This window comes from Mandrillus leucophaeus, unplaced genomic scaffold (assembly GCF_000951045.1).
Source record: "Mandrillus leucophaeus isolate KB7577 unplaced genomic scaffold, Mleu.le_1.0 Scaffold942, whole genome shotgun sequence".
Taxonomy (NCBI): domain Eukaryota; kingdom Metazoa; phylum Chordata; class Mammalia; order Primates; family Cercopithecidae; genus Mandrillus; species Mandrillus leucophaeus.
Window position 1 is genome coordinate 339,298 of NW_012110275.1, and position 27,924 is coordinate 367,221.

A 27,924-nucleotide genomic window follows, 5' to 3' on the forward strand; every position below is an offset into this window, starting at 1 on the left:
GTCTACTTCTACCATGTCGTGTAAAAGTAGAAAACCAGAGCACGACTTCTTGTCCTTTGCACTACTGAATTCCAGGCATGCTGCAAAGATGGATGTAAGTAAACTGCCAAGTTGAAACCAAAGAAGTACTGTTGAAAGAAATGCTGATTTTTATGCACCTAGTAAAGAAACTGCTAAATACAATGGGCTCTACCTGGATGCGAACACATAAACACTTTGACCTCTTACTTCACCACTAGTAGAATTCTTCTGGATTTTATAAAAGCAGTCCATGATCATGGGTGATTCTGGCAGAGAAAATAACAGATTGCTTGTCAGTATTAAACCAGTATTTTTTCAGAACTGGGTTTAGGAGACATAAATGGGCTTATATCAGAATGAAATAAGCTTCAGAATCTTGCAGCATAGAAGGAAGTTTTTTTTTTTTTTTTTTTTTTTTTTTTAAACTAAGACCGGTTCAATCGCTTTCTCTTTCCTCTTTACAGATGAAAACATAGGTCACTCTAACAGAGTTTCCATTTATTGATTTGCTCATTCAACTTGTAATTCTGTTTCTTGCCTTTCTACTGCCCTCTTTCACTTTCAATACGTTTTAGCAGAAATTTTATTTTGTAACATTGCCCTGCATACATGGAATATTTTCATTGTCAATCCTTCTTTATCAATCTTCTCCCACCCCTACTTTTCTAGTTTGATTAATGGGAAAGAAAAAAAAAACAAAATATGATCAAGACACACAGGAACTCCAGACTCCAGGCAGACCCGCAGAAGATCTACACAAGATGCAGGAAAGATCAGGTGGCACAGTGAACTAGAAAGCACCAGAGATATGTAGATTGTAGAAGAATCTGTCTAAGCGTCCTTGCTTAATTTCCATAATTTAATCTTTTCTTGGTTTCTTGACTGTCAAGGTGAACATCAACACAATTCAGAAAGTTTTTAAAGGTATTGTAATTTATATAGCAAAGCACTTTAATACTACGTATAATTTGTTAAGAAAAATAACACAGAAATGCAATATAGGTGGAGAGGAAAAGTGTTCTAAATCATCCAACTTCATTTTTTTCATGTGTGCAATGGAGAAACTATATATATGCCAAATCATTTACTGCTTTAGCAAAGGGCTTTAATAACTATATATAGTTTGTTAAGAAAAATTACAAGGCAATGTATTGTAGGTAGAGGGGAAAGGTATTATAATTCGTCTAATTTCATTTTTTTTAATGTGCACAATAGAAAAATTCTGTACTTCCCAAAGCATATACTGCTTTGAAAGTTATTTGGCACGAGACTACTGAGAGAAAGAATAGTGACTGCTATTTCTTATTAACATAAATTATTAACACAATTCTACTACTCAGAATTTTTTATGCATACGACAGAAAATGTGTTTTTAAATGTATAAAACTACCCCAGTTCAATCTGGGGTATCTGAAAGAAATATTATGCTAAATTCTACTACACTAAAGTGACACATGTAACTGATTGGTACCATATTGTATTGGACTTTTCCAAAAGGATTAAAGTATAAGTCACAGCTTCCCTCACCCTGTGTGATCAAAGATTGGGCACGATGAAAAGCTGTATCTAAGGACGATACCAGTTGTGAAGTTTTGATTAGGCAACAAAACAGAAACAAAGAACCATAAAAGGAAGTTTGAAGGTAGTAATAGAAATAATGGAAAGCATTTTTCTTTTGATTTATTGCTATTTTTTAGTCATTGCCATAATTTAAGAAAGTCAGAGTCACTATTACAGTTTGTTTGAACATCTACATTAGAAAACTAACTATAAAATATCCAGAGCACCTCCTAAGACTTGACTCACTTTGTACAAATGTAGTTCTGTATTATTTGAGATAGTGATACACACACACACACACACACACACACACACACACACACGCAATATTTGGCAAATACCAGGAGGGAGTAATCAGCTTAACACTGAAGCAACAAAGGATTGTCATCAACTTTAATAATGCTCACTACCTATTGGTTAAAAGGTTGCCTAAGGATCAAATGCTTTGTGGTCTGACTCAGCTTATTATTTTATCCTTATCTCACATAATTCCCTATCCTACTTTTCACCCACAAGTAATCACAAAGTACCTGCTCCTTTTATCTCAGTGCCTGTGATTGTGTAGCTTCTTATCTGAAACCTATCACATGTATAGACTTCTATTTTTTTCTCTGACACTTCTTTTTAAAACAAAGACTTTTTAAAATTAAAGACTTTTAAAAGAGTAGAGGCTTCATATGCAAATGTAAGAGACCAAGAATTATCAAAACAAGAACAAAGTTGTAGAACTCATACTTAGCAATTTTAAAACTTACTACAAAATAATAGTAATCTAGACAGTGTATTACTGGAATAAGGAAAGACATATAGATCAATATGAATAGAAATAATATATAAATTAACCCATTCATCTATGTTTAATAGGTTTTCAACAAAATGCCAAGAGAGTCAATGGGAAAAGAATAATCTTTTTAACAAACAGTACTGAGACGACTCGCTATCCACATGCAAAAGAATAAAGTCAGACCCCTACATCACGCCATAAACAAAAATTAATTCAAAACGACCTAAATATAAGAGCTAAAACTACAAAACTCTTAGAAGGAAACATAGGCGTAAATGTCTGTAATATTGGCATAGGTAACAAAATCAAAATCACAATGAGTCATACTCACTGGGATGATTATAATTTTAAAAAACAACAAAACACAACAGAAAAAATAACAAGTGACAGAAAGGATATAGAAAACTTGGGCACCTTATATATATTGCTGGTGGGAATTTTAAACAGTGCGTCCTCTATAGAAAACAGTTTGTCAGTTCTTCAAACAACTAAATGCAAAGTTACCATATGATGCAGCAATTCTACTCCTAGGTACATGCCCAAGAGAATCAAAAGCATAATATGTTCACACAAAAAACTTAGATGTGAATGTTTGTAATAGAATTATTTGTAACAGCCAAAAAATGAAAAAAGACCAAATGTCCATCAGCTGATAAGTGGATAAACAATATGTGGTATATCCATACAATGGGACAGTGTTCAGTCATGAAAAGAAATAAAGTACTGATACATGCTACAATATGAATGAATCTTAAAAGTATTATGCTACATAAAAGATATTAGTCATGAAAAACCACATATTGTATGATTCCATTTATAGAAAATATCCAAAGTATGGGAATTTATATAGAGAGGTGATTAGTGGTTGCCAGGGGCTGGTGGGAGGAGGGAATGGGGAACAACTGCTAATGGGTAAAGAGTTTCTTTTGGGAGTGATGAAAATAGGTTGAATTAGTGATGATTTTTGCAGAACTCTGTGAATACACCACAAAAAACAGTATTTAACATGGCATTTAAAATGGTGAATTTTATGGTATGTGAATCATATCTCATTCAAAAGAAAAAAACTTAGTTGAAGCCACACTTTCTCTGAAATTGATTTTCTAGGCCGAGGAAGATGTCCACCTCAGCCAAATCTCAGTCCTGTAACATCTTACTCTTCTATTCTGAACTCACTGTTACACTATATATCTCTGTCCTTCTGGATCTTTGTCTTCTCCAATAGAAGGACTCATTGTTTTGCGTCCTTGTGCTTCTCTTATTGTCATTTGAGAAATGCTTCTTGATCAAATAAAGGAAATCACTCTTAGGGAGCACATATCCATCATGAGGAAAGAAAGAAGCCATGATCATGTTAATTGCATCTCTATCCTTACCAAAAAGTTGATGACGAGCATCTTAATAGTGTGGCAGGGGCTTGCTTTCATAATTCTAGGGCCAGTTGAAGAAGCCCTGCTGCCACAAAGCTACTCCCACCACTCCCTGCTGAGAACCGCCTTCTCTTTGTAGAACTGAGAAGGGGACAAGGAGCTGTCCAACTGCTCTAGGTCCCATAGACATTGCTCTAGTAGAGAAGTGTCAGGAGGTACCAGTGGGCATTATCCCAGCAATTGAGGGCTCCTATCCCATCTGTGAGCGGTAAAGAGAGTGCAAATTTAAAGATATTGTATGTCTCACTTATCTCTCTCCTTGTTTTCCATCTTGATACGAATCATCTGGCCATCCTGGGCACTGAAAAGTATGATCTAGGAAAAGACAGCCATATTTCATCAATATCTATCCCATATATTCAGATGGGATTTTATAGCAGTCCTAATTATATCATAGTTACCTAATATTTATAAATTTGTAGTATTTCTTATATTTAACAAGAAAAAAATTGCAACATTTTTTCTATGCCTTATACAACCTGCTAAACGAAAATACAAATTTTTTAGCTAAATTTACCAAAATGGGTCCTATCCTGTTTGGTTCTTGGCTCAGAAAAGAGAAAATAAACTGATAAGAGACTTAGTAGTAATTGTGAATATCATATGCCACACCCATGAAATTCTCAAAATCGTAAAAATAATTGTCGATGTAACTAAATTATAAACTTTTAAATAATGATGTGTTGAGGTTACATTTCTTTTAGAAAATGGTGCAACTCTCCTGAAATATCATCACAGTGTGCAGATTGTAACACATTTGCTTATTAGTTTTGAGCCTTTTTCCATAAGAGAAATTCATCCCCAGAATTATATTTTACTTCTTTTACCTCTGAACATAGTATCTATCTAGATAGGTAATGGATAAAGTCTGTAAGGGGTATATCAAAAGATATTTTGTCTAGGGTATCTATGAGTCCTCTGAAATTACAGGCAATTTTAGAAGTATGTTATTATATGCAGTTTTCTGGGAAGAGGGCACATTTCTCAAAGCTGTCAGCACCCTATGTAATGAACACCACTTATATTTTGTTCCCATTCTCATAGTCATTCTTTTGTTCGGGACTAGTATATCCTCATTATCAAGCTAGATGCACAAAGAACCAAAGACAAATATAAGACATCATTCATGAACTCAGGTATTTAATTGTGGAATTAAAGAGATGAGACTTTCATTTCTTTCTTTTTATATGGAACAGAATGTATTTATAACTTCTAAGATCCCTTCCAGTGATATAAATCCAAGATTGTGAATCATTATTGGCACACAACAGTGGAGTTAAAAAGAGAGAAAAAACAAACAACATAGGACCTTTGGAACTTTTCACATGGCACTCAGCCAATGGAACCTAACAATTCCAAGCTAGAAGATACCTAAAGCAGGATCCTCCTGTCCAACCTACTCATTTCACACAGGCTCTCTATCTTTTGATTAGTGATTCCAGTCAATGTATGATGTGACTGTCACTATTTGCAGTATTAAATCCAAAATTTAACTTTATCCTCCTCAAGTCTGCTGAAGAATGGCTTTGAACTGCATGCCAGCCCAGTGTGCCTGCCACAGTTGTTCCCCACTCCTTCAGGGTTCTGCTGTATTGCCAGAGGCTGCACTGGAGGCTGTGTTTCAGTAACACTTTCAAACTCCTCCTGCCCTGTTTCTAATTACCGCTCTTCAACTCTGTACAACACCAATGCTGTTACTTTGCTGCCTTCCCTCCTTTCTGTGCAGCATTGCTTGTCCTGCAGCTGGCGTGATGACTCACTCACTTCCTTGAACTCACCTCCTTCTTCACCTCACCTGACTTGAGAGGTCCCCAAGAGGCTCACTCCCAGCCAAAGGATAGCACCAATCCTAACTTTACTTCAGGGAAACTCAAGGAAGTCTTGCACTCCTGCTCACACTTTAGTGGGTGGATTTGCCAGAGTTCCTAAACTCTTCACATCAGTTCTGGAACTCAGTTCTTATTTCTTGTTTTTGTTTTGGTTTTTGGTTTTTGTATGTTTTTCATTCTCTGCTGCTCCTAAATCGATAACCTTCCTGATGCCTCTGTTGCTATAAAACTAGGGTCCTGTTAAATGTTTTATAATTTCCTCACAGGGACTGGGATCTACTGCAGAACCAATGGCAAGGTTGTCCCCAACTCCTATCTCCTTATTCTCAAGCAAATCTTGGCCTTTTTTATACCACCCTGCAGCATCTAATATAGACCCGTTTTCTTCAGTAGCCTTTTAAAAAAGGTTTGAGATCACTCACTAAAGAGGTAACAATTTAAAATTGAATATGAACCATCACAATGCTTAAAATGGATCGGATTTTTCCCATCACAGGGATTTTCATTCAGGCCATATCTTCCCTTAGGGTCAACTAAACACTAGCAATTTCACTCCTCCATCTCTCTTTTCAAAATAAATCTCTTCCTCCTGTAGCTTCTCTCTCAATTCCCATGATTTCCTAAGGCATGACAGTTTAGTCTTCCACACCAGAACCACACTCCTGACATAGCTTTGTGTATCTAAAAACTCATTCATATGCTTTACTAGTATAAAAACTGTAAAAGTTTAGTTTATTCTGTGAAGGAGAAGAACAGAATTGAATTATTAGGCAGCGTTTCCATACATCACTCTCATTGTAGTTTGCTAGGCTCTTACTTGTTATACTAACTTGTCCAAATGAACATCGAATTATTAACCAAAACAGGTTACTTACACCTAATCAGGAATAGAGACCAGTGAAACATCTAATAGTTGTTACACTCAGCATTTCTTTGTTTTTCTTCTAGAAGATGGTGAAAATAGGGGCATGCTGTATATCTTTCTTCTGTACTTATATAATAATAAAGTCAAAGAAACTTTTTTTTTATTAGTTTGCTAGGGTTGCCATAACAGAACAATACTGAGTGGGAAGCTTAAACAATAGAAATTTATGTCTTCAAAGTCCTGGAGGCTATATGTTCAAGATGAAGGTACTGGCAGGGGTGATTTCTTTCCAGGCCTCTCTCCTGGTCTTGTAGATGACCATATTTTCTTCATGTCTTCATATGGTCCCCCCCATATCTGTCTGTATCCTAATCTCTTTTTATTAGGACACCAGTCATGGTCAATTGGGAAAAGCCCCAATGCCCTCATTTCAATTTAACTGCCTCTTTAAAGACTTTCCCCACATACAATCATACTCTGAGGGACTAAGGTTTAGTCAACATATTAATTTTGGAAAAACAACTCAACCAAGAATACCTCTTGACTGAATTTCACATGGATTCCATGGTCAAATAATATTGAGAAATCTTAAGTCTGACTCTAAATAGGGCCACCATACCACCTGGTAAGTGCCTATTGTCTTACATAATTACTCAGAGCAACCCCTTTTACGGTTAAAAGAGTCTTCGTTGGTCTGTGTATTACACAGTTACTATAATGTGAGTTTCTTGATTTTGTCTAGTTGTTCCTACTGTAGCCAAAGCTATCCCAGGAACACGAGATATTACTCTGAATAAGGTTACTGAATATTAAACTAGGCTGTGCTTACTCGGTTTAACATTTACTAAAGATTCTAAAGTCTTCTTGGAATATTGAAATGACAGAGACTTTCAAAGAGATACCACGGTAACAACTTAAGTGTGTTTGTGGAGCAGGTGAAAAATTTCAATGAGATGTATTCTAGAAATAATTGCCTAAAGCACATTATCTTTGTAGCCTATTGCTTGAAAATGTGCATATCTGTATTATCATAAAAACTGTCACTTTATCATTTTTTTCCAAGATAAAATTGCATTTTCTATTCTGTCACTGAAATGGAAAAATCACCCAAGGGACTGGTTAGAGAAGGCTGTTTAAGAGTTTTGTTCAAATTTGTGTTTAAAAAACACAGATTTTTGAACATGGTTAGCAATGAACTGGAACAGATCATGCTGGGGAAAAGATTAGTTGGGATACACCGATTTTCCAGACTCTAGACTACACCAAAAATTCAATTATAAATCTAATTACAACTTTAATTGTTAAACAATCAACCAGATTATTTTTTGTTGCTGGCTGTTTTATTTCCTGCTGACTCATAAGCAGTTGCCCCTGCAGGTGTGAACGTTGCCATCACCATGGGACCTAATCAGCCCTGCCCTTTCCTACTTTCTGTATTATTTTTTACATATCTTAAGCTACAAAATCTGCAAAAGCTGAGACACAAACCATACATTTCTATGTAGGGGCATAAAAGTGGAGAAGGATTTGTAGCAGGAAGGGGAATGGCAGATGCTTCAGGCCAGCAATCCCACAGTAGGTTTGACTATATAGTAGTAATTCCAGATATTCCTCAAAAATGACTCCGTGGTTAGATACATTTGGGAGATTTTACAGACTATAGTGCTTTTAGAGACTTGAAAACACATTACAATAGTAATAGCTCTAATAGTTTTATACTAAAGAAATCTGTAGTGTAGCTTAGTTGGATTCTCCATTTCCTTAATAAATTTACCACAGATACTTCTGTAAATGTTAGCAAATAATGGCCTGAGGAATTAAAGAGAAAGGAAGGGGGAAAAAAAGAAGAAAGAAGATTAAGAAAGACTTTCAGGAGTCCCTGTACCCAAAAGGAAGCAGTGAGGTGTTCAATAATCATATGAAGGGGTATGCATGTATATAAGTCACAATCTTTGTAAATATATAGGTGGTGTCACTGCTCATTACTCAAGTGTCAGGGAAAGAAAGTTAATTACCTGACATGTTTCCAGCAGACAGAGCTCTTTTCACATTTAAAAGAGCTACCAAAGCCTTGCTTTGAATTTATTTAAAAAATAGTCCATATTTATACTCCTCAACTCTAACACTTAGATGATTTGCTCTCAAAAAACATAATATTCCAGAGATTCAATTCTTTTAATTCTCACTGAAATATTTAGAACTGAGTGGCTGTTGATAGCCAAATAAAAGTGCAACACAATTTCTCATACAAGATACATCTCTCAAATGAAATGGTATGGTACTGAAATTTACAATGCTAGTAGTTTGAAGTAAATGCAGTAACACTTTAAAGTGGCATTACAAGATTTATTTTTACATACTTAAAATTCAAAAACTCTTCAGATAATTCTAAAAATAGAAAATGTTTACTTTAGGAGCACTCATCTATGTTTTGGTTCAACACTAAACCATAAAAGAATCCATGAAGCATACCTAACATGTGGTTCTTAGAGTCTGCTTTGTAAATACAGTTTTCAAGTGGTAAAAAATACAAACAATTCTCAATTATCAAGATTACGTTCAGATACTATCTCATGGATGATCTATAACCACCAAATTTTGTGAAATATCACACTGTTTTAGACATTTATTTATTCTGCAGCACTCGTCATTCCAATAGAATTTTGCTTAATGATAGAAATTCTCTGTAGGGCCATATTGGCTATTAAACACTTGAAATATAACTAGTATGGCTACATTTTAAATTTTATTTCATTTTAATTAATTTAAAGTTAAACAGCCATAGATGGCTAGCGGCTACCGTATTGGACAGCACAGCTCTAGCCTTTCTAACTCATGACTAAGAATGGAATTAAAGTCAAATTTCCGTGGTAGATTTGGTGAGATTTTGTCCAGATGTTCCACTGTGATGTCCCACCCTGTCAGGAGAGAGCCTGTTGTCTCACCTGCTGTGAGTTCTGTCAGCAGACAGCCTCCAGCTGTTAAGATTTTCAGAGTTTGCCTTAGTCATCCAGTCTTCACACAATGGCACATCATTCTAGGGAAGGCACACTTCCGATGACTTATTGCAGAAGGGGCATAGACACTGGGCCATTTGGACCACCAATGAACAAGTCAGATAGGTCGTATCTTTAGGTGTGGTTTGACTGATCCAGTAACACAAAGGGGAACTCAAAGGGAGTTCCATTTCTCCCTTTGTCCAATCCTGCTTGTGCTCCCTGTTTTCCACAGGTGTTGATCACTAATAAAACCCTTGCAAACCAAACTCTCTCTCAGTACCTGCTTCTGGAGAATGTGATCATTGTCATTCTCTAAAAACTGATATGGAGTGATTTATAGAATAACTTTCAAGTGGGGGGAAAAAAACCTCCAACAAAGTATGAATGCAAATTTATAGTATGCTGCATTTTATGTAAAATGAAAGGATAAATAACCCATGTTGCTACAAAATGACATGATTTCATTTCTTTGATGGCTGAATAATATTCCATTGTGCATATATACCACATTTTATTTATCCAAGCACCTTGAAGATAAGCTATCCTGCTTACAGCCACCACCTGGGGGCCGAAGCACATGCTCCCTAGTCACCTACCTGTAGCTACTATTACTAAAAGAAGCCCCACCTTCACCAGAAATAGGGCTGCAACACAGCTGCTGCTGCCCCATTCACCTTTGATGGGTGGAACTGGAGGTCAGTATGTTATGTGAAATAAACTAGGCATAGAAATACAAAGATGCATGTTCTTACTCATATGTGGAAGCTAAAAAATAGTTTATATCATGGAGATAGAGAGTAGAATGATAGATACCAGAGGCTGTGGGTAGAGGTGTCGTGGGCACTGGAGGGATGAAGAGAGATTGGTCCGAACTCCTCTTGGTGATCTGAGATCAGATTCACCCAACCTGCCGCCACCACCACAGCTGACATCTACCTGTACACATCTGCAGACCAGAGGACTGGCCCATTGCAGCTACCACCAGTACCAGCACAAAGAGAGGTTTATCCTGCCACTGCTACTGCCATTGTCCACACCATGCCCACTGCCTGGGGTAAAGACATATATAGAATGAAAGTAAAGGGATATATTATTACATATTGATAAAGGGGTCAAGAAAATGTAACAATTGTAAACATATATGCACCCAATACCAGAATGCCCAGCTACATAAAGCATGTATCATTAGATCTAAAGGGAGAAATAGACCTCAGTACAATAATAGTTGGGGACTTCAACACCTCACTCTCAGCAAACAGATAATCGAGACAGAAAATGAACAAACATTGAATTTAAACTGCTCTTTAAAACAAGTGGACCTAACAGACATTGACAGAACATTTCATCCAACAGCTACAGAAAACACATTTTTCTCATCAGCATTTTGAAAATTTTCCATTACAGACTAAATGTTAAGGCACAAAACAAGTCTCAACAAATTGAGAAAAATCAAAATTATAGCCAGGTATGGTGACTCACACCTACAATCTCAGCATTTGGGGAGGCCAAGTGGGAGGATTGCTAGAGTCCAGGAGTTTGAGACTAGTCTGGGCAACATAGTGAGACCTTGTCTCTACAAATAATAAAAATATTAGCCAGCCAAGGTGGCAAATCCGTTTGGTCTCAGGTACTTGGGAGGCTGAGGTGGGAGGATCACTTGTGCCTTCAAGGTTGAACTGCAGTGTGTCTGTTTTTATACCAATACCATATTGTTTTGTTTACTATATGCTTGTAATAGACTTTGAAATCAGGTACTGTAATGTCTCCAGGTTTCTTCTTTTTGTTCAGGATTGCTTTGGCTATTTGGGCTCTTTTTTGGTTCCCTTCAAATGTTATAACTGTTTTTTCTAATTCTATTAAAAAAATGACATTGATAGGAATTGCATTGAATCTGTAAATTGATTAGGGCAGTTTGGTCATTTTAAGAATACTAATTATTCTGGTCCAGAGCACGAGATGTCTTTCTATTTGTTTGTGTTCTCTTCAGTTTCTTTCATCAGTATTTTGTAGTTTTCTTTGTTGAGGTCTTTAATTTCCTTGGTTAAATTTATTCTTAGGTATTTTTCGAAGCTATCATAAATGGGATTGCCTTTTTGATTTCTACTTCAGCTCGTTTGTTACTTGTTTATAGAAAGGCTACTGATTTTGTATGTTGATTTTGTATCCTGCAACTCTACTGAATTTATCAGATCTAAGATTTTTGAGTTTTATTAGCTATAAGAACATGTCATCTGTGAAGAGGGACAATTTGACTTCTTGTTTCCAATTTGGATGTCTTTTTATTTCTTTCTTTTGCCCGACTGCTCTGGCTAGGACTTCCGGTACTACGTTGAATAGGAGTGGTGAAAGTGGACGTCCATGTCTTTTTCCAGTTCTTACAAGAAAGGTTGTTAGCTTTTCCCCATTTCATATGGTATTAAGTATGAGTTTGTCACATATAGTCTTTATTATATTGAGGTATGTTCCTTTTTAACCGAGTTTGTTCAGAATTTTTATCATGAGGCGTGTTGAATTTACCAAATGCTTTCTGTATCCATTGAGTCAGTCGTGTTTTTGTCTTTCATTCTATCAATGTTTATTGATTTGCATATGTTGTATCATCTTTCTGATGTACTGTTGAATTTGGTTTGCTAGTATCTGGTTGAGGATTTTTTGCGTCTATGTTCACCAGGGATATTGATCTGTAGTTTTGTTCTTGTTGCATTCTTGCCTGGTTTTGGTGTAAAGGTAAGGCTGGCATGATAGAATGAGATACGGAAAATTTCTTCCTCTTCAATTTTTTTGGACTAGTTTGAGGAGAATTGGTGTTATTTCTTCTGTGAAAGGTTGGTAGAATTCAGCAGTGAAGCCATCCCACCCCAGGTTTTTTTGTTGTTGGAAGACTTTTTATTACTGATTCAATTTTATTACTTGTTATTGGTATGTCAAGGTTTTCTATTTCTTCCTGATTCCATCTTTGTAGATTGTATGTGACCAAAATTTATCCATTTTCTCTTGGGATTCCAGCTTGTTAGTGTATAGTTGTTCCTAATAGCCCCCCTGATCTTTTGTATTTATGTGGTATCAGTTGTAATGTCTTTTTTCATTTCTGATGTTGTTTATTTGGGTCTTCTCTCATTTTTCTTTGTTGTTCTAATTAGTAGTTTATCTATTTTGTTTATCTTTTCAAAAAGCCAACTTTCTGTTTATTGTTGTTTTGTATTTTTTCAACTCTAGTTCCTTTAGATCTACTCTGATATTTATTATTTATTTCATTCTACTAAGTATGGATTTGTCTTGTTCTTGCTTTTCTAGTTCACTGAGATGGAGCATTAGATTGCTTACTTGAAATCTTTGTATTTTTTTGATATAAGTGTTTTTGCTATGAAATTTCCTCTTAGCACTGCTTCTGTTGTATCTCACAGATTTTGGTATGTTGTGTTTCAATTTTCATTTGTTTTAATATTTTTTCCCTCCTTAATCTGATGGTCATTGAAGAGCATGTTGTTAATTTCCATGTATTTTTATAGCTTCCAAAATTCCTCTTGTTATTGATTTCTAGTTTTATTCCATTGTGGTCTGATGAGATACTTGATATGATTTCATTTTTTTCTTAAGACAGAGTCTAGGTCTGTAACCAAGGCTGGGGTGAAGTAATGTGATCATGACTCATTACAGTTCAACCTTCAAGGCTCAAGTGATCCTCCCACCTCAGTCTCCCAAGTAGCTGGGACCAAAGGCATCTGCAAAATGAAGCCAGCTACTGCTATCTTGTTGAAGCAGCCACACAAGGTAAAAAATAAAAAGTGTTACACAATTTTTAGACTAATCATATTGTTGTTTCAATAGCTTCTATATTCATTATGAGAGAAACATTGGTAAATCTTATCTTTTTTTTTTTTTTTGGCAGTGATTTTATCATTATCAGAATTCATCATAGATTTTTTTGGAAACTTTAGTTCTTAAACAAAACAAACTGTCTCTATTGATCGAGTACATGTTTAATTTAAAGTAGAGTGCTCCCAATATAATAATAAGTAAAAAACATTCTAAATGATGAATTTAGTATATGGCACACTGATTTTTTTATGAACAATAACCACTCAAAAATGTTCTCTGTAGACTATAATCCTAGACATTCAAACAATGAATTGTAAATTTCCCTCTGGGGAGCCAAGAGAACTTATGTCACCCAAATTATTTTTCAAAACAAAATTTAGACTTTCTAAAGGACCAGTTTGAATTTAAACAATCAATATTTTCAACACGTTATGAATAAACTTTCAGAAAAATTTTGCTGCTTAACAATGAGCCATTCCACAAGTGGTTCTAAGAATCAAGTTGAATAATATTACATGTAAATCTGAAGCCTGCACAGCACGTACGAGAACCACCAGGCACTCACAGTGAAATAGTAAGAATTCAGACACTATTTTCCCCAACCAAGTGACAAGGCATTTCATGCTGTGAATATCTAACACTTTGCTTTGACAACTAGGCACATACTTATATTTTCTGCCATTCTAGTCAGGAAATGGTTCAACATTGTCTCAGTTGATTTAGTGCTAACTCAAGTCAGTCTTTCGATATTTGTCCAGGTAACTGGACCAGGAACACCTGGTGATGACTTGTCACAAATTACAGTGATACTCTTTATTCTTTGAATAGTTTTGTTTGGCAGGGGTGATGTTGAACAGACAGTAGATAAACAACACAGAGATCCACTGAATTGTAACACTGGGAATATTAAATAAACTGTTTCATTTGATACATTTCAGTAGAATAGAACCACTGAAAAGACTTTTCTCTTCGGAATTTAAAACAAATAAAAAGGAAAAAAAAAAAGATTGTAGCAGAAAACCAGAGAGAGGGACATGGATACAAAGCTTTAAATCAGGATGGATTTCTGAAAATGGTGTATAATGAAATTCAAGTCTAAGTCAAGACAAACAATTAACCGGTAGTAAACAGATTACCAGTTACCTGGAGGTGTTAGTAAAATTAAAATCAACACTGTAGCCAACACAGAATTCAGAAGATAAATTATTAAAGAAAGTATATGGAAGAAAGGATTTGTTATTCCTAACACTATTTTCAGTTCTTCAGATTTCAGACAATCTTACCACTTAGAAATTCGGAAAGGGTTTTCTTTTCCGTGTTTCAACATAGACCAAAGGGAATACTCCTTAAAGATACATATTTCTTACTTTCTTATTTTTTATGCTTACCTCGTATCTTTCTGATTTTCTGTTTGTTTTGGGTCTTACCCCATGTAGCTTATTTATGATTTTAGGCCAAATACAACTCCAACTGCAACCTATCACTGGGATTATAATTATGACTAGATAAATAAATATCAGTTGCCCCGTTTACCTGAGTCTTTGGCTAAAATGCAGGATTCTTGTGCTTCTAAATTGAGAATTGATATTTGCTATATAAACACTAAAGTCTCTTAGAATTCCAGAAATATATGGTCCTAGGAAATCAGATTTGTTTGGATCATAGTTTAGTGTAGTTGAAATGCTTATAGCAAGTTGGTGAAACCAGTCATAGGGGGTCAGAATATGCCACCCGCAAATATGTCACTTTAGCATAAAGATTACTTTGAGCTGAAGATAACTGAGAAACAGAAGATGCTCCCAGTGCCTTACAAAACCCTCTCTGCCTCCCCTGCAATTTACAAAAAGTCAGGGTTAGACTTTTAATGGAGACTCTTATTAACCCAGAGGGGCAGAGGAAAGGAACTACGTAACAAACCTTACTCAAACAAAACTTTTATCTTTATTAATTTCCACCCATATATTTATCTTCCTATAGTTCGCTACCCCTGAAAGGCTAAATCTCTTTTCCTTTGTCTTGTTACTTCTCTATATATTTATTCTAAATATCTTTATATTTTCTTAAGATATTATATAAGAGCTAAGTTCTAACAACCCTGAGTTACCCATCATTGAATTTCTCCTACATGTATGCGTGCTGGATTTTAATTTATGTAAATTTTACCTTGAAAAATACTGATGTTGTCGGGATGTGAGGGAATGTACAGATAAAAAACAAAAATGATAGAAAGGTAGACAGTCAATAAAGCTGGATGAGGCATATGGAATGTTCATTAAATGACTGTGTTTACTTTGTTTATATTAAAAACCAAACAAACAAAGTTAAAAACTACCTCCTTGTATTTTGGGTTGTTCTAAATTACTTCTTTACAGCTTATCACCCTTAAATTGGTGAATAAAACAAAGTTCTTAAATTGAAAAAAGTTAGTTTTAGATTAGTCCCTCTAATAACCATTTCCTATGATTTGGATGTGGACCCCACAGGTCATGTGTTGGAAACACATGAAACACATGTTTAACCATGTTGAAAGGTGCGAGCTTTTAGAGGCGATTGGATCATAAAGTGTTCTCACGCATGTATTAATGTTGTTATCATGAGAGTAGGCTCGTTATTTTGAGGGGCATGCTATAAAAGTGAGTTTGGCCCTTTCTTGCTCTCATAGATGCTCAGTCTCTCACCATTCTGCCTTCCACCACTGGATGAACTGATTAAAGCCCTTGCCAGATGTGAGCCCCTCGACCTTGGACGGACCAGCCTCCTGAACTGTAAGAAACAAATATCTGCTTTTAAAAAATTACTCAGTTTCAGGTACTCCATTATAGCAACACAGAATGGACTAAGAAAATTGAAACCAGAAGTGTGGTTTTTGCTATAACAAATTCCTAGAAACATGGAAGCAGCTTTGGAAATGGATAATGGGTAGAGGTTGGAAGAACTTAAAAGGAACAGGCCAGAAAAAGCCTAAATCGTTGTAAGCAAATCTAGGATTATTAACAGCAATTCTGGTGAGGTCTTTAAAAAAAAGACAAGAGCTGTAGGGAAGCCTGCATCTTCCTAGATATTACTTAAATGGTCATGACCAGAATGTTAATAGAAAGATGGACAGTAACGGCCATTCTGATAAAGTCTCAGGCAGAAATGAGGAACAATGTCCTGGAAACTGAAGTAAATAAAGGACATCGTTGTTACAAAGTGACAACGGATTTGACTGAATTGTGTCCATGACCTAGGACTTTATGGAAGGTAGAATTTAAAAACAATAAACTAAGTTATCTGGCAGAAGAATATATCTAAGCAGCAAAGTGTTCAAGGTGCTACGTGGCTTCTTTTGACTGTTTACAGTAAAATGAAAGAAGTGAAAAATGTTTTTAAATGGAATTTTTAATTAAAAGAGAAGTAGAACAGAAAAATTTGGAAAATTGCAACCTTGTCATGTAAAGAATGAAAAAGTATATTTACGAGAAGAAAGTAAGGGTACTGCTGTTTGATAAGAACATTAGCATGGATAAAAAGAAGCCAGACGCTATTTAAGGTGATGGCAGAATAAAACCATTTCAGAGATTCTATACATACTAAACTTGCAACCATTTTAGGAAGTTTAGATTATTTTAGAATAAAAAGTAGAAAAAAAGCATGTTGAAACTCCTTACAACTCTGACCAACACTTGCTACCCATGACTGAATTCTGCATTTATGAAATGACCGGGGGCAAGAAAATGCTGAGTAATGGTGCCAACTGAACAACTTATCAGCTTAAGATAGAGCACTCATACAGAGCCTCTCTCTGGTAGCACTGCAGCCCATTGACTTGCCACAGTGAGTTAACTGCCAAACGCAGCTTCCTGAAGCTGAGCAATTACAATGCAGAACAGTGAGTGTATTTGCAAATGAGAGAGCTGACTGGTGTTTTGGGTGATGTCTAGAAATTGTACATAGATGCCTACTAATTCTAATTTAAAATTGTAATGCTAAGACATGGGACTGCACAAAGTACAGATCAGGGAGATCTCAGAGTAATTTTACATGGATTATTAAAGGAATACTTTTGTAGCATATAGAAAAAAAATCTATAATCAGTAGATGCAACAAAATTCATAGGTTATAATTCTCATATGTGATTCAATTTGCTTCCTTCTTGGAAAAAGGTGCTAATTAATTGGTAAAGTTAACAATGAGAGAATAGGCAGCTGGATTTGAGTAAGAGAACTAGTAAATTCTTTTGTGATCTTCTTGGGGGAAAAAATATTGGCAGAACACATTAATAATTACATACTTTTTGGATCAGTTTAATTATTGACTGAAGGGTCATGGTTAATGGGTCAGTATCACCCTGGAAGAAGATTCAAAGAGCTTTTTCCTCAGCCAAGTTGAATGAACAGAATATTCGCCAATGACACATTGGACAGAAATTCAATGATGCGGTGAGCATCTGCCAAAATCACAGTTGTTTTCTCTCTTCCACATGATCCCTACTAGCATGAACACAGCTATCTAGGAAAAAGAAAGATATTTGCTGCAAAGTAGCCATCTCTATACTTCCAGTGATGGCCAAAACAATGAGGTCCCTTCTCTTAAGACAGCCAGAAAAGCATATTAAATCCATTCTTCTCTAGCATCTTTTCTTACTACTTTACTCACCTAACTTGATCATGGGTACCTCTAGACCCAGGACTGAAAGTTATTACAGCTGCACCAAAGCAGCAGAAATTTCATGCTCCTGGGTATTTGTACACGCCATTGGCTTACCTGGAGTGCCTACCACTCCTGGTGTTAATTTGTCTTATCAGTCAATCCACAATAAAACATAAAATACATTTCTATCTGTTCATACTGTAATTTGTTGAGATAAAAATACATTATAGTATAAATCCAATTTATACCAACAAATTGATAGTCTATAATTTTGAGAATATGAAAAATAAATTGCTTTTTTAAAAAATAAGATGAGATGATAAGAATTATTTGACATCACTATTCCCGATAGGTAGCATTTACTTATAAATTGCAAACTTGTAATGCTAACTTACAAGTATAATAATGATGAACAACAAACTTACCAACACTTGGGTAACCAGGCGTAGAAGGGTCTCCTCCCGGATTCAGTGACACCATGAAGGTATCATGGCTAGGATTCACAGTCTTTGGCAAATCACAAGGATCAATATACAGAAGAACACCTCCAAATCCAGCCTTTTCCAATAAGGAAAGCTAAAAGAGGGAAGCAAGCTATTAAAAATATTATCATGCACAGTAAAAGTTCATATTGTGCCATTTTGCCAATGTGGCTATGATAAGATTACTCTTTTTCCTGTTTTTTTTTTTTTCTTTTAAAATAAGCAGATATTTCAGATTTCTATCAAGCCCAGAAGATTTTTCTACTGGCCTTTTTTCCCCCTCTTTTCTATTTCTCCTGTTTTTCTCTATCTCTACCAGCATTGCTATAATGTCTATATTTTATTTCAATTGTCTATTCATGGAATTCCTCACTGTCTGATTCTTTACTAAGTGGATTTTAACTTTCTACTTTTTTGGATTAATAGAGGATCTATCACACACAAGGTTCTTCTTTTAAAAGGAGAGTTGTTGTGACCATTATGCCTTTCCCTAAAGCAGAAATCACCTGAAGTATTGTAACATATTTTTTTCCAGGGTTGAGCCTGTCACACCGGTCATTAAAATGTTGAAATACTGTCACACTGTTTAGAAAATAGCCACTGTCGTGAACCTCCTGACAGCTCCCGGTATACTAGTCATCTTGGTCTCTGCCTGGAGGTACCAGCCAGATCTCCCAGATACAGCAACTGAAAAATTTACATGTAACCTTATGAGGGTCTCCTTATGAAAGATCAGCCCTTGTCCTGCCCCTGTCATTAAATGTTTTGAAAATAGACCCTGTCATTTGAGACATATTTAATGTAAAGATTCCTCTCTGTTCTTTGGTAAGTACACAATAGATAAGTATGATGGAACGGACGAACTTGACAATATACCGAGTTTCTTTTTGTTTTAACTCTTTAAATTGATTTTTTTGGTAAAGATCTTATTCATTTTAGTCATGTTAGTATGATCTACCTGATACGAAAGCAATAATCATGATTTGCTAATTCTATTAGTTTTTCATGAGAGAGGAAAAGTAATTAGAGAACATAGAGATAATAAAGAGAATATGACTAAAGGTCATATTCAATACAGGCAGTCACTGCTCATTGTGTGACTTTAGTTAACACCCATACTTCACTCCCCAGTTACTGCTTATGTTGCTTATTGACTTTTGCAGTGGAGTAAGCAAGGCAGCACCCACTCGCTGAGGACAGGGATTGTGCTTATCTTGTCTATCATTGTACACCTTGCACTTAGCAGGTTTTCAAGAGTATTGCTAAATGAGAGAATGAATGAGACAGATGCAGGCTAGGCACAACAACTATTTTTATTTTTATTTTTTGAAACACAGTCTCGCTCTGTCCCCCACGCTGGACTGCTGTGGTGCAATCTTGACTCACCACAACCTCCACCTCCCAAGTTGAAGTCATTCTCCTGCCTCAGACTCCCAAGTAGCTGGGATTACAGGCATGCACTACCATGCATGGCTAATTTTTGTATTGTTAGTAGATACGGGCTTTCACCATGTTGGCCAGGCTGGTCTCAAATTCCTGACCCCAAATGATACTCCCGCCTCAGCTTCCCAAAGGGCCGGGATTACAGGTGTGAGCCACCGCGCCCTGCCCAGCAATTCTTAAAGAAAGGAGAGCCCCGAGAAAATATTTGGGAAGCCCTCCTATTACGAAAAATAAAACATAATTGCATATATAGCATGATTTTAAAACAATGTGCCAAGAATAGAAACAGATATAGAATTTAAGTATGCCACAATAATGTCATTTTTTTCTAGTCCTTTAAAAATCCTCTTCCAATTTTTGGTGTAATGAACAGCATACATTGCTTTTATGATTAAATAAACTAACACTGAGAATCTAAGTAAAACAGAAATGACTCAGTTGTCTTCTATAACAACCACTCATATCAGACTTTTGTCATTATTTTCCCCTCAGTGTTTTAGTAGAAAGGAGGGAAGAAATTAAGGAAAAATGGGGAATGAGAAAAGGAAAAGGAGCAAAGAATGTGTGAATGACAGGGCCACATTTAAGACTTACTCTTCAAATCCTCACCCCCACCCATGTGGGGGAGGGGAGGTTTAATGTTTACATGCAGAAATAGCTATTTTTGAAAAGAATAATCAATCGAATGATTTCGAATGTTTGCTTACTATAGAATAATATATAAAATATAATAGACTATAACCCAGCAATTAAAAGGGAAACATGGATGAATCTCAAAAGCATCATGCTAAATGAAAGAAGCCAGATTAAGAAAGCCGCTTCCTGTACAATTCTATGTTCATGATATTCTTGAAAAGTTGAAACCCTAAGAACAGAAATCAGATCAGTGATTGTTAGAGAGCGACTGGGGAGACCTCCTCACAAAGGTGAGGAGGCAATTTTGAGGGTGATGGAAATATTCTGTATCTTGATTGTAGTGGTTGTAACATTTATCATATATCATACACACACCACCTTAAAATGGTAAATTTTACTGTATATAAAATATCCCTCAATAAACAACAAAAAATCTGTAAATAAATGAATGTACATACTGCAAAATGTTAAGAGTGGCATTCTGTAGATAGGAGTAGTACTTGTTCATTTTTATATCTTCTTTCAGTATTCTGTATAACTTTTTAAATAAATAAAAATTAATAAAAGTTTTTTGAGGGAAACAAATAAAAAAAAAACTTCCCTGGACAGCAAGTTTCTAAATATTAAAAAATTACCTTTTATTACTAAAGCAATTCGTGGTCATTACAGAGAAAAACATGTAGACAAAGGAAAAAAAAAGCCCCATCATTTTATCTGTCAAGAAATAGTTAATATTAACTTGTTGGCGTGTCTAGACCCTTTTACTTGGGTTTATGAAAATACATACATACACTTACAAAGTAAAACCACATCATAAATGCTTCTTTGCAATCTCTTTTCATTTGCTTATCAGTATATAATAAACATTTGTCTATGTTGATAAATACAATTTTATATAATTTAAATCACCATATACTGCTAAATATACATATATATAATATAAATACTACTATATAGACAGGCATAAATGTTATTTAACCAATCCCTGACTGTTGGTCATATAATAATTGTTAATTGTTAATTTGTTAATTACAATAATTTTAAACTCTTTAATTTATAATTTTTCAATATTATATGCAATAAACATGCTTGTAGCAAAATCTCTGCAAAAATATCTATTTTCATGAAATAAATTTCCACAGGTGGAATTCCCAGGTCAAATCATTCATTTTTATGATTTTTGATAAGCTATTTTCCCTTTAGAGGAGCTAATAAGTTATAGTCTTACTAGCTATATATGGTTTTGCTTCCCTTCACTCTCACCAACAATTAATATTATTTCTTTTTAAGCAATATTTACCGAGGTACCCAAAGATAATTTGTCAAAAACACATACTTTAATTACAAGTCAAGGTAAACCTATTTCTGTATGATTCTGGCTATTTGCATATTTTTTTGAGAATTACTTGCTTGTGAAAAACTATTTTTAAGATTTCTGGGCCACTTATCCATCTACAACAACATATTGGTTGTCACTTTTTTGAAAGTAAAACATTGGAATTGGGATATGGAGAGAAGTAGGACAAGGTCTGTGAACATCTAAGGAAGTTCAGTTTACCAGCGGGATGGCCAAAAATTTCCATCTTGAGTGCTACCTCCAATTAACTGGGAAAGAACAGCTGTCTAGGGAAAGATTGTGAGGCCAGGTTCAGGGTCATTGCAAAAGTGGTTCTATGAGTGATGCTTCCACAAGCAGAAGAAAGGGATGTAGGAATCCACATTTTCTTTGTCTTGTTGTTGTTGTTATTGTTGTTAACGTGCTAATCCTCCTTTAGTGGGATAGTCAAAATTTCCTCAAAAATTCCTTCTGTAAAGGTAAGTACAATAACTACTTGACTGTTTAATGTTCATGAAACCTAGTGTTTTAGATCTAAGTCAAAAAGAATATGCTAGAATGGCCAGTTGTGTCTCTTTTGAGTATATTTGGTAATATGTTTTGACCCCTTTTATAATCAATATAGAACATGAATTTGTCTATAGCTGATGGCCTATAATGAAGCAACAGGGTATAATCATACACTATTTTTGGCTAGAGTTGATTACTCACCCACAGCCCTGAAGGGATAGAGCCCAATATGTGATTTACCTCCCTCTTCCATTGTCTGTCTGCAATGGTTTGACCTGAGGTAGAAACACTTGTTCAATGTTGTCAAATTTGGTCCCTGGCACCATCTGTCACTGGCCATCTTAGAGCTCTTCATTTAGAAATAAAGACACTTAATTTCAGAAATTATCTATTTTTGGATTTCCAGTGAAGTTGGAAAAAAAAAAAAAAAAAAAAAAAAAAAAAAAGACAATGCCTAAACCAAACCAAATGAGAAGTGTTCCTCTGCATTGTTAACTACATTTTGAACATGCTGAGGTTGGGGTTGTCTAAAATGTTTAGAAAAAATATGCTACTCTGGAAGGATTGTATTTTTAAAAATACATTAAAAGACAAGCCTGCATGAAAGGGGTGAAGCCTACTGTCTCTGGGATATCTGCTTCAGCTGGTGGAAGATTGTCCCTTGGCACACGCAAAAGTTTTTAGTCCTGCTCACTACCTCTTATGGTTTGAGATAGCTTAAGATATAGAATGATGACTACATGGAGGTCTAATTCCTGAAAAATGGGGTCAAGTCTTAGGCCAAGATTTCCTGACATTGAACTTCAACTATCCCTGACTTTTCTCTCTCAAATATCTATATGTGATAGGCTGGGGGGTCCTTTGCCATGCTCAACCACATAACCACCTTGCTCAGGGTTTAGAAACTATGAGCCTTTTGACGGAAACTGTGTACAAAAAAAGGAGCAGACAGTCAGAGAAAATGTAGACGAGGGTGGGCAAAAGAGGGAATACTGTGCACAGACTCCAGGTTCCACTGTACTCCTTTTACTTGAACTGGGTAAGATTTTCCTCCCTTTCTTTGACAAGGCTTCTGTTACTTGAAAATATATCAATCATAACCAACAGAGGTAAAAAATCATTAGTATGGAAAACAATTCAGAAATTTGGTTCCAACCTTGACACTAAATAGCTATGTGACAACTTATATAAATTTTCTATGCCTTGGTTTCATCATCCACAAAATGCAAAGATTGAATTATATTGTTCCCAAAGATCCTTTCTGCTCTAAATGAAAAACCATGTCGTCTAACCCAATGATTTTGTTAAATGTTTATAAAGACACACTAATTGCATTTTAAAATATAGGGCCATATATGAAATCTACTTTTAAACTATTGGTGAGGAATATATTCTCCCCCAAAATCACCAAAATTTCTATTGTTAAAAAAGCCTTAAAATAGTGTTATGATGTGGTTTATGAGAATATATAGTATGAATATTTTAATTTTGCATTTAACTTCTTTTAGCCACAATATAAAGAAAACTGAAATATTTAGAATCTACACATTAAAATTCTTCTGAGTAAATAAACTATTCCTTTCTTCCTTTTCAGTTCTAATTTAATATTATACTAGAAAATGCTAATTTTATTTTTCAAAATTATTTCACAGTATTTATAGACTAAAACATGCTGCTGCATGTATATGACAATTGCATAATCATGTAGGGTTAAATGAATACTGTTAACACAGCTTTCAACATTCTGTTTATAGTGGGAATATTTCCACCCTAAAAGTTCTTCAAAAAGTATTTTATTCTCAGGAGAGAAGTTAAATATTACATAAATTTATTAACATTTTTATTCAAAATGTCCATTACTGATAATTACTAATCCTTCCATAGTTAATGATTCTTCCTTAAAAATATACATATATATTTCAAATTACATTTTCAATGAATATAGGTATCATTAAACAAACCTCCTTTACATATGCCTCCACCCTCTCTTATTTAGCTCAAAGAACCACTAAGTGCTTAACTCAATGTAATCCTTGTCCAGGTTTTCATAGGTGCTAACATCCCAACATGAGCAACATAGGCATCTGATATAGGGTGCTAGACTAGCAACTGAGAAATAGTCCATAGTCATCCTGTGACACTTTTCAGTTTCTATATACAAGGTCAGTCAACTCCCATCAAGCTACATTATAGCTCCATCAGCAACAATAACAAAGAATGCATCATTGGAAGTATTTGTATGCCCACAGTGCACCAAGTGAAAGTGTATTTTGTTTTTCTCCCTAGCAATTAAAAAGGATTTGGTAGGTAACTTCAGTGGCACTAGATTGTGACTGGCTTGAAGCAGAAACCTTATAGCTTCATGTTTTCTACCCAATGCCTCACAGAGTGCCTAGCACAAAATAATATTTCTATTGTTGTCGAGTTGATGAATAAATTATGATATGTATCCAGTAACGAATGAAAAAAATAATGTATATGGTACAAGTGTATTACTTGAATGCTATTTTGCTTGACTGCTAACACCTACTGGCAAGAAAACTTATACAACATATTTTGTTGTGGCATCTGATCTAACTAACTATATATAATATATAGTTACATATATATAGTTAGATATATATATAATTACATATATAGTTAGAATTATATATACATATTATACTAGAAAATGCTAATTTTACTTTTAAAAACTATTTCACAGTATGTATAGCTTCTTTCTCTCTCTCTCTTTCATATATATATAGTTAGAATGTGAAGGTAAGTATTAAGCCAGCTTGTTCTTGAAATTTGATACACAATACGTTTAATTAAATGTGCTATGCTCTCTATTTATCCTTCTGTAAAAATATATAATTAAAAATAGGTTTATTTTATTTTGATTTTTGTTTTGTTTTGTTATCTAAGAGTAGAGATGAAGGAAGCGGAGACTAGCCCAATGAAGTTTGAATGCATAATTTTATCTTGCAGACATATTTTTATAAATAAAATATTTTTGGCCAACTGCAAGGTGGCTGATTCCATATTTCTTGCAGGGCACCATACTAACACATTCTTTTGATGTATAGTATACAAACCTATAGGTCCTATGAATTGCCAAATAATCAGCTCTGAAATAAACAGTACTAGCAATATATGGGCAGGGCATGGCAGTAACATTTTGTTATTCAATGAAAATTAATGCCAGGAAGGTAAGGGAGAAAGGACACTTTTCACTTTTCTTTTTTATATATATATATGTATTTGAGACGGAGTCTCGCTCTGTTGCACAGGCTGGAGTGCAGTGGCACAATCTTGGCTCACTGCAGCCTCCGCCTCCCAGGTTCAAACAATTCTCCTACCTCAGCCTTCCAAGAAGCTGGAACTACAGGTGCGCCACCACTCCCGGCTAATTTTTTATTTTTAGTAGACACGTGGTTTTACCATGTTGGCCAGGATGGTCTTGATCTCCTGACCTCATGATCCGCTTGCCTCGGCCTCCCAAAGTGCTGGGATTACAGGTATGAGTCACCATGTCCGACCCACTTTTCTGATTCCTACTACCCAACTTCTCTTCTTATTAACCTCTATTGTTGCTTTTAACCAAAACATATTTTCTCGTCCGAAAGGAGGATGCTGTTATTGTCATTTGGGCAGTCTACTTATTCACAGTGTCTAGCAAGGGAATAGTAGTTGAATTCCACTGGTAGGATTTCATCCATTCACAGATGCTCCTAAATTGTCTACTCATCCTTTTGAGCCACTAAAATGTTATCTTGATCTTTTTACTTTTGCTGGTCAGAATATATGGCATCCTGAACTACCACCTGGATATCAAGAACCAAAGGAAAAAGCTTGTATTTTTTTTTTTCCCATCATTTAGCTTCTTCAAAACATTGGTCCAGCACGAGGAATGTTCACCTGGCCTCTATTGCTAGAAAAGCTTTCTGAATCTTCATGTAGATAAGAAGAGTCAATATGTAACAAAAACAAGACCTTAGTTTTACGGAAACATTTAAGTCTCACTGTTACGGACTGAATTGTGTTCCCTCAAAATGCATATGTTGAAGTCCTAACCTCTAGTATATTTCGGAACGTGACTGTATTTGGAAACAGGACCTTTACAGAAGTAATTAAGGTTAAATGAGGTCGAATGGGTAGGCCCCAATGCAATATGACTCAGGTACTCAGAAGCCAAAGAAGAGACAATAGAGATGCGTTGACACAGAATCAAAAGGCCATACGAGGACACACTGAGCCTAGAAGAAAGACCTTAGGAGAAACCAAACCTATCAGCCTTTGATCTTGGACTTGACTCCAAACTGTGAGAAAATAAATTTTGTAGTTTAAGTTGCCCAGTCTATGGTATTTTGCTATAGCAGCCCTAGAAACTAATAAACCCACATAAGGCAAATATCTGCCAAACTATACAAAGATTTGGAAACATTATTGTGGTTACAATCTAGGTCTTTGAGTCAACTTTAGGTCGAATTATCAAGTACTTAACTGTGTATCGCCTATGCGCCAGGCACTCTCTCTTATTTGTTAATTTTTACTTAGATCATTTGATATAAGTTATTATAGTTCTCTTTATCCAGTCACTGAAATTGTGCTTCATGAAGGTTAAGGGAATGGCCCAGGGTCAGAGCTAATAAGTGGTAATGGCAGGAATCAAACTTGAGTTTTCCGAATTCAAGTCTGGTAATCTTTTCACTAAAGTATGTCTTTCCTTTTAATTATACGTCCATCCTTTACAAATAGACTGGCTAAAGGGTGAATTTATAAAGCACATCAGATGCTTCTTACTGTGACCTGCTTTCTAAGAAGACACTGAAATCAATACTGTGAGAGTTATATGTCTGTTTATTTACATTGTTAAAAAAAAAAAAAAAGACCTGGATTTTTGCAAAGCCCTGTCATGGGGATTAATGTGTATGGAAACAATAGATTGGGACATTTTAGATTAAAATTTCCTAAGTATAATAACATAAAAATAAACTTAAAAAACACGAACCTGATATCTCATAGTACATTCTTATTTATTCAAATTAAATAGGTCTGGCATATGTGAAAAATAAAAATATTGGACACATAATATCTAATCACTTCTTAAGCAGATATTTTTACTTCTGAAGCTCAAATATTATGTTATCCTTTCTTTTACAGATTGTTTTCCTATTAATAGATTTGCCATCTGGCCCTTTACTTATGTATTGTGTTGTAAGAATGTCACTAAAAACGCTTGTAAGATTCCATTATATTTCAGAAATATACTCATTTTCCTTTGTTAGTTAAAAAAAAAAAAGACTATTATGATTAAGGAAAATTCACTGTAATCAGACTGAGTATATCCAAGGCATAATCACATCATTCTTCTTCGAATTCACTGAACACCTTTAATTGGGATTTCAAATTGCTTTACTTGATGTATCTAAATTTATTTAAATAATTCTAGCAAGATTAATAAGAAGCAATGACCTCCTGCTTTTGTAAAGGAAAAAAAGAAACTTGAAGTTATTTAGAAAGTTAGGGCTGCTGCAGAGTTCTGAATATAATCTTCAGCTTTCATCATAATTCAGGAAGGAGGGAGGGAGGGAGG

At 35.1% G+C, this 27,924-nt stretch overlaps 1 protein-coding gene across 1 annotated transcript in view; it reads right to left on the reverse strand.

Moving 5' to 3' along the window:
* The window catches only part of LOC105532231 (inactive N-acetylated-alpha-linked acidic dipeptidase-like protein 2), a 612,136-nt gene that overhangs the window by 322,560 nt on the left and 261,652 nt on the right, over window positions 1–27,924 (reverse strand). Inside the window, exon 4 of the mRNA XM_011970318.1 lies at window positions 18,365–18,515. Coding sequence (XP_011825708.1) covers window positions 18,365–18,515 — 151 coding nt within the window. The remainder of the gene's footprint in view (window positions 1–18,364; window positions 18,516–27,924) is intronic.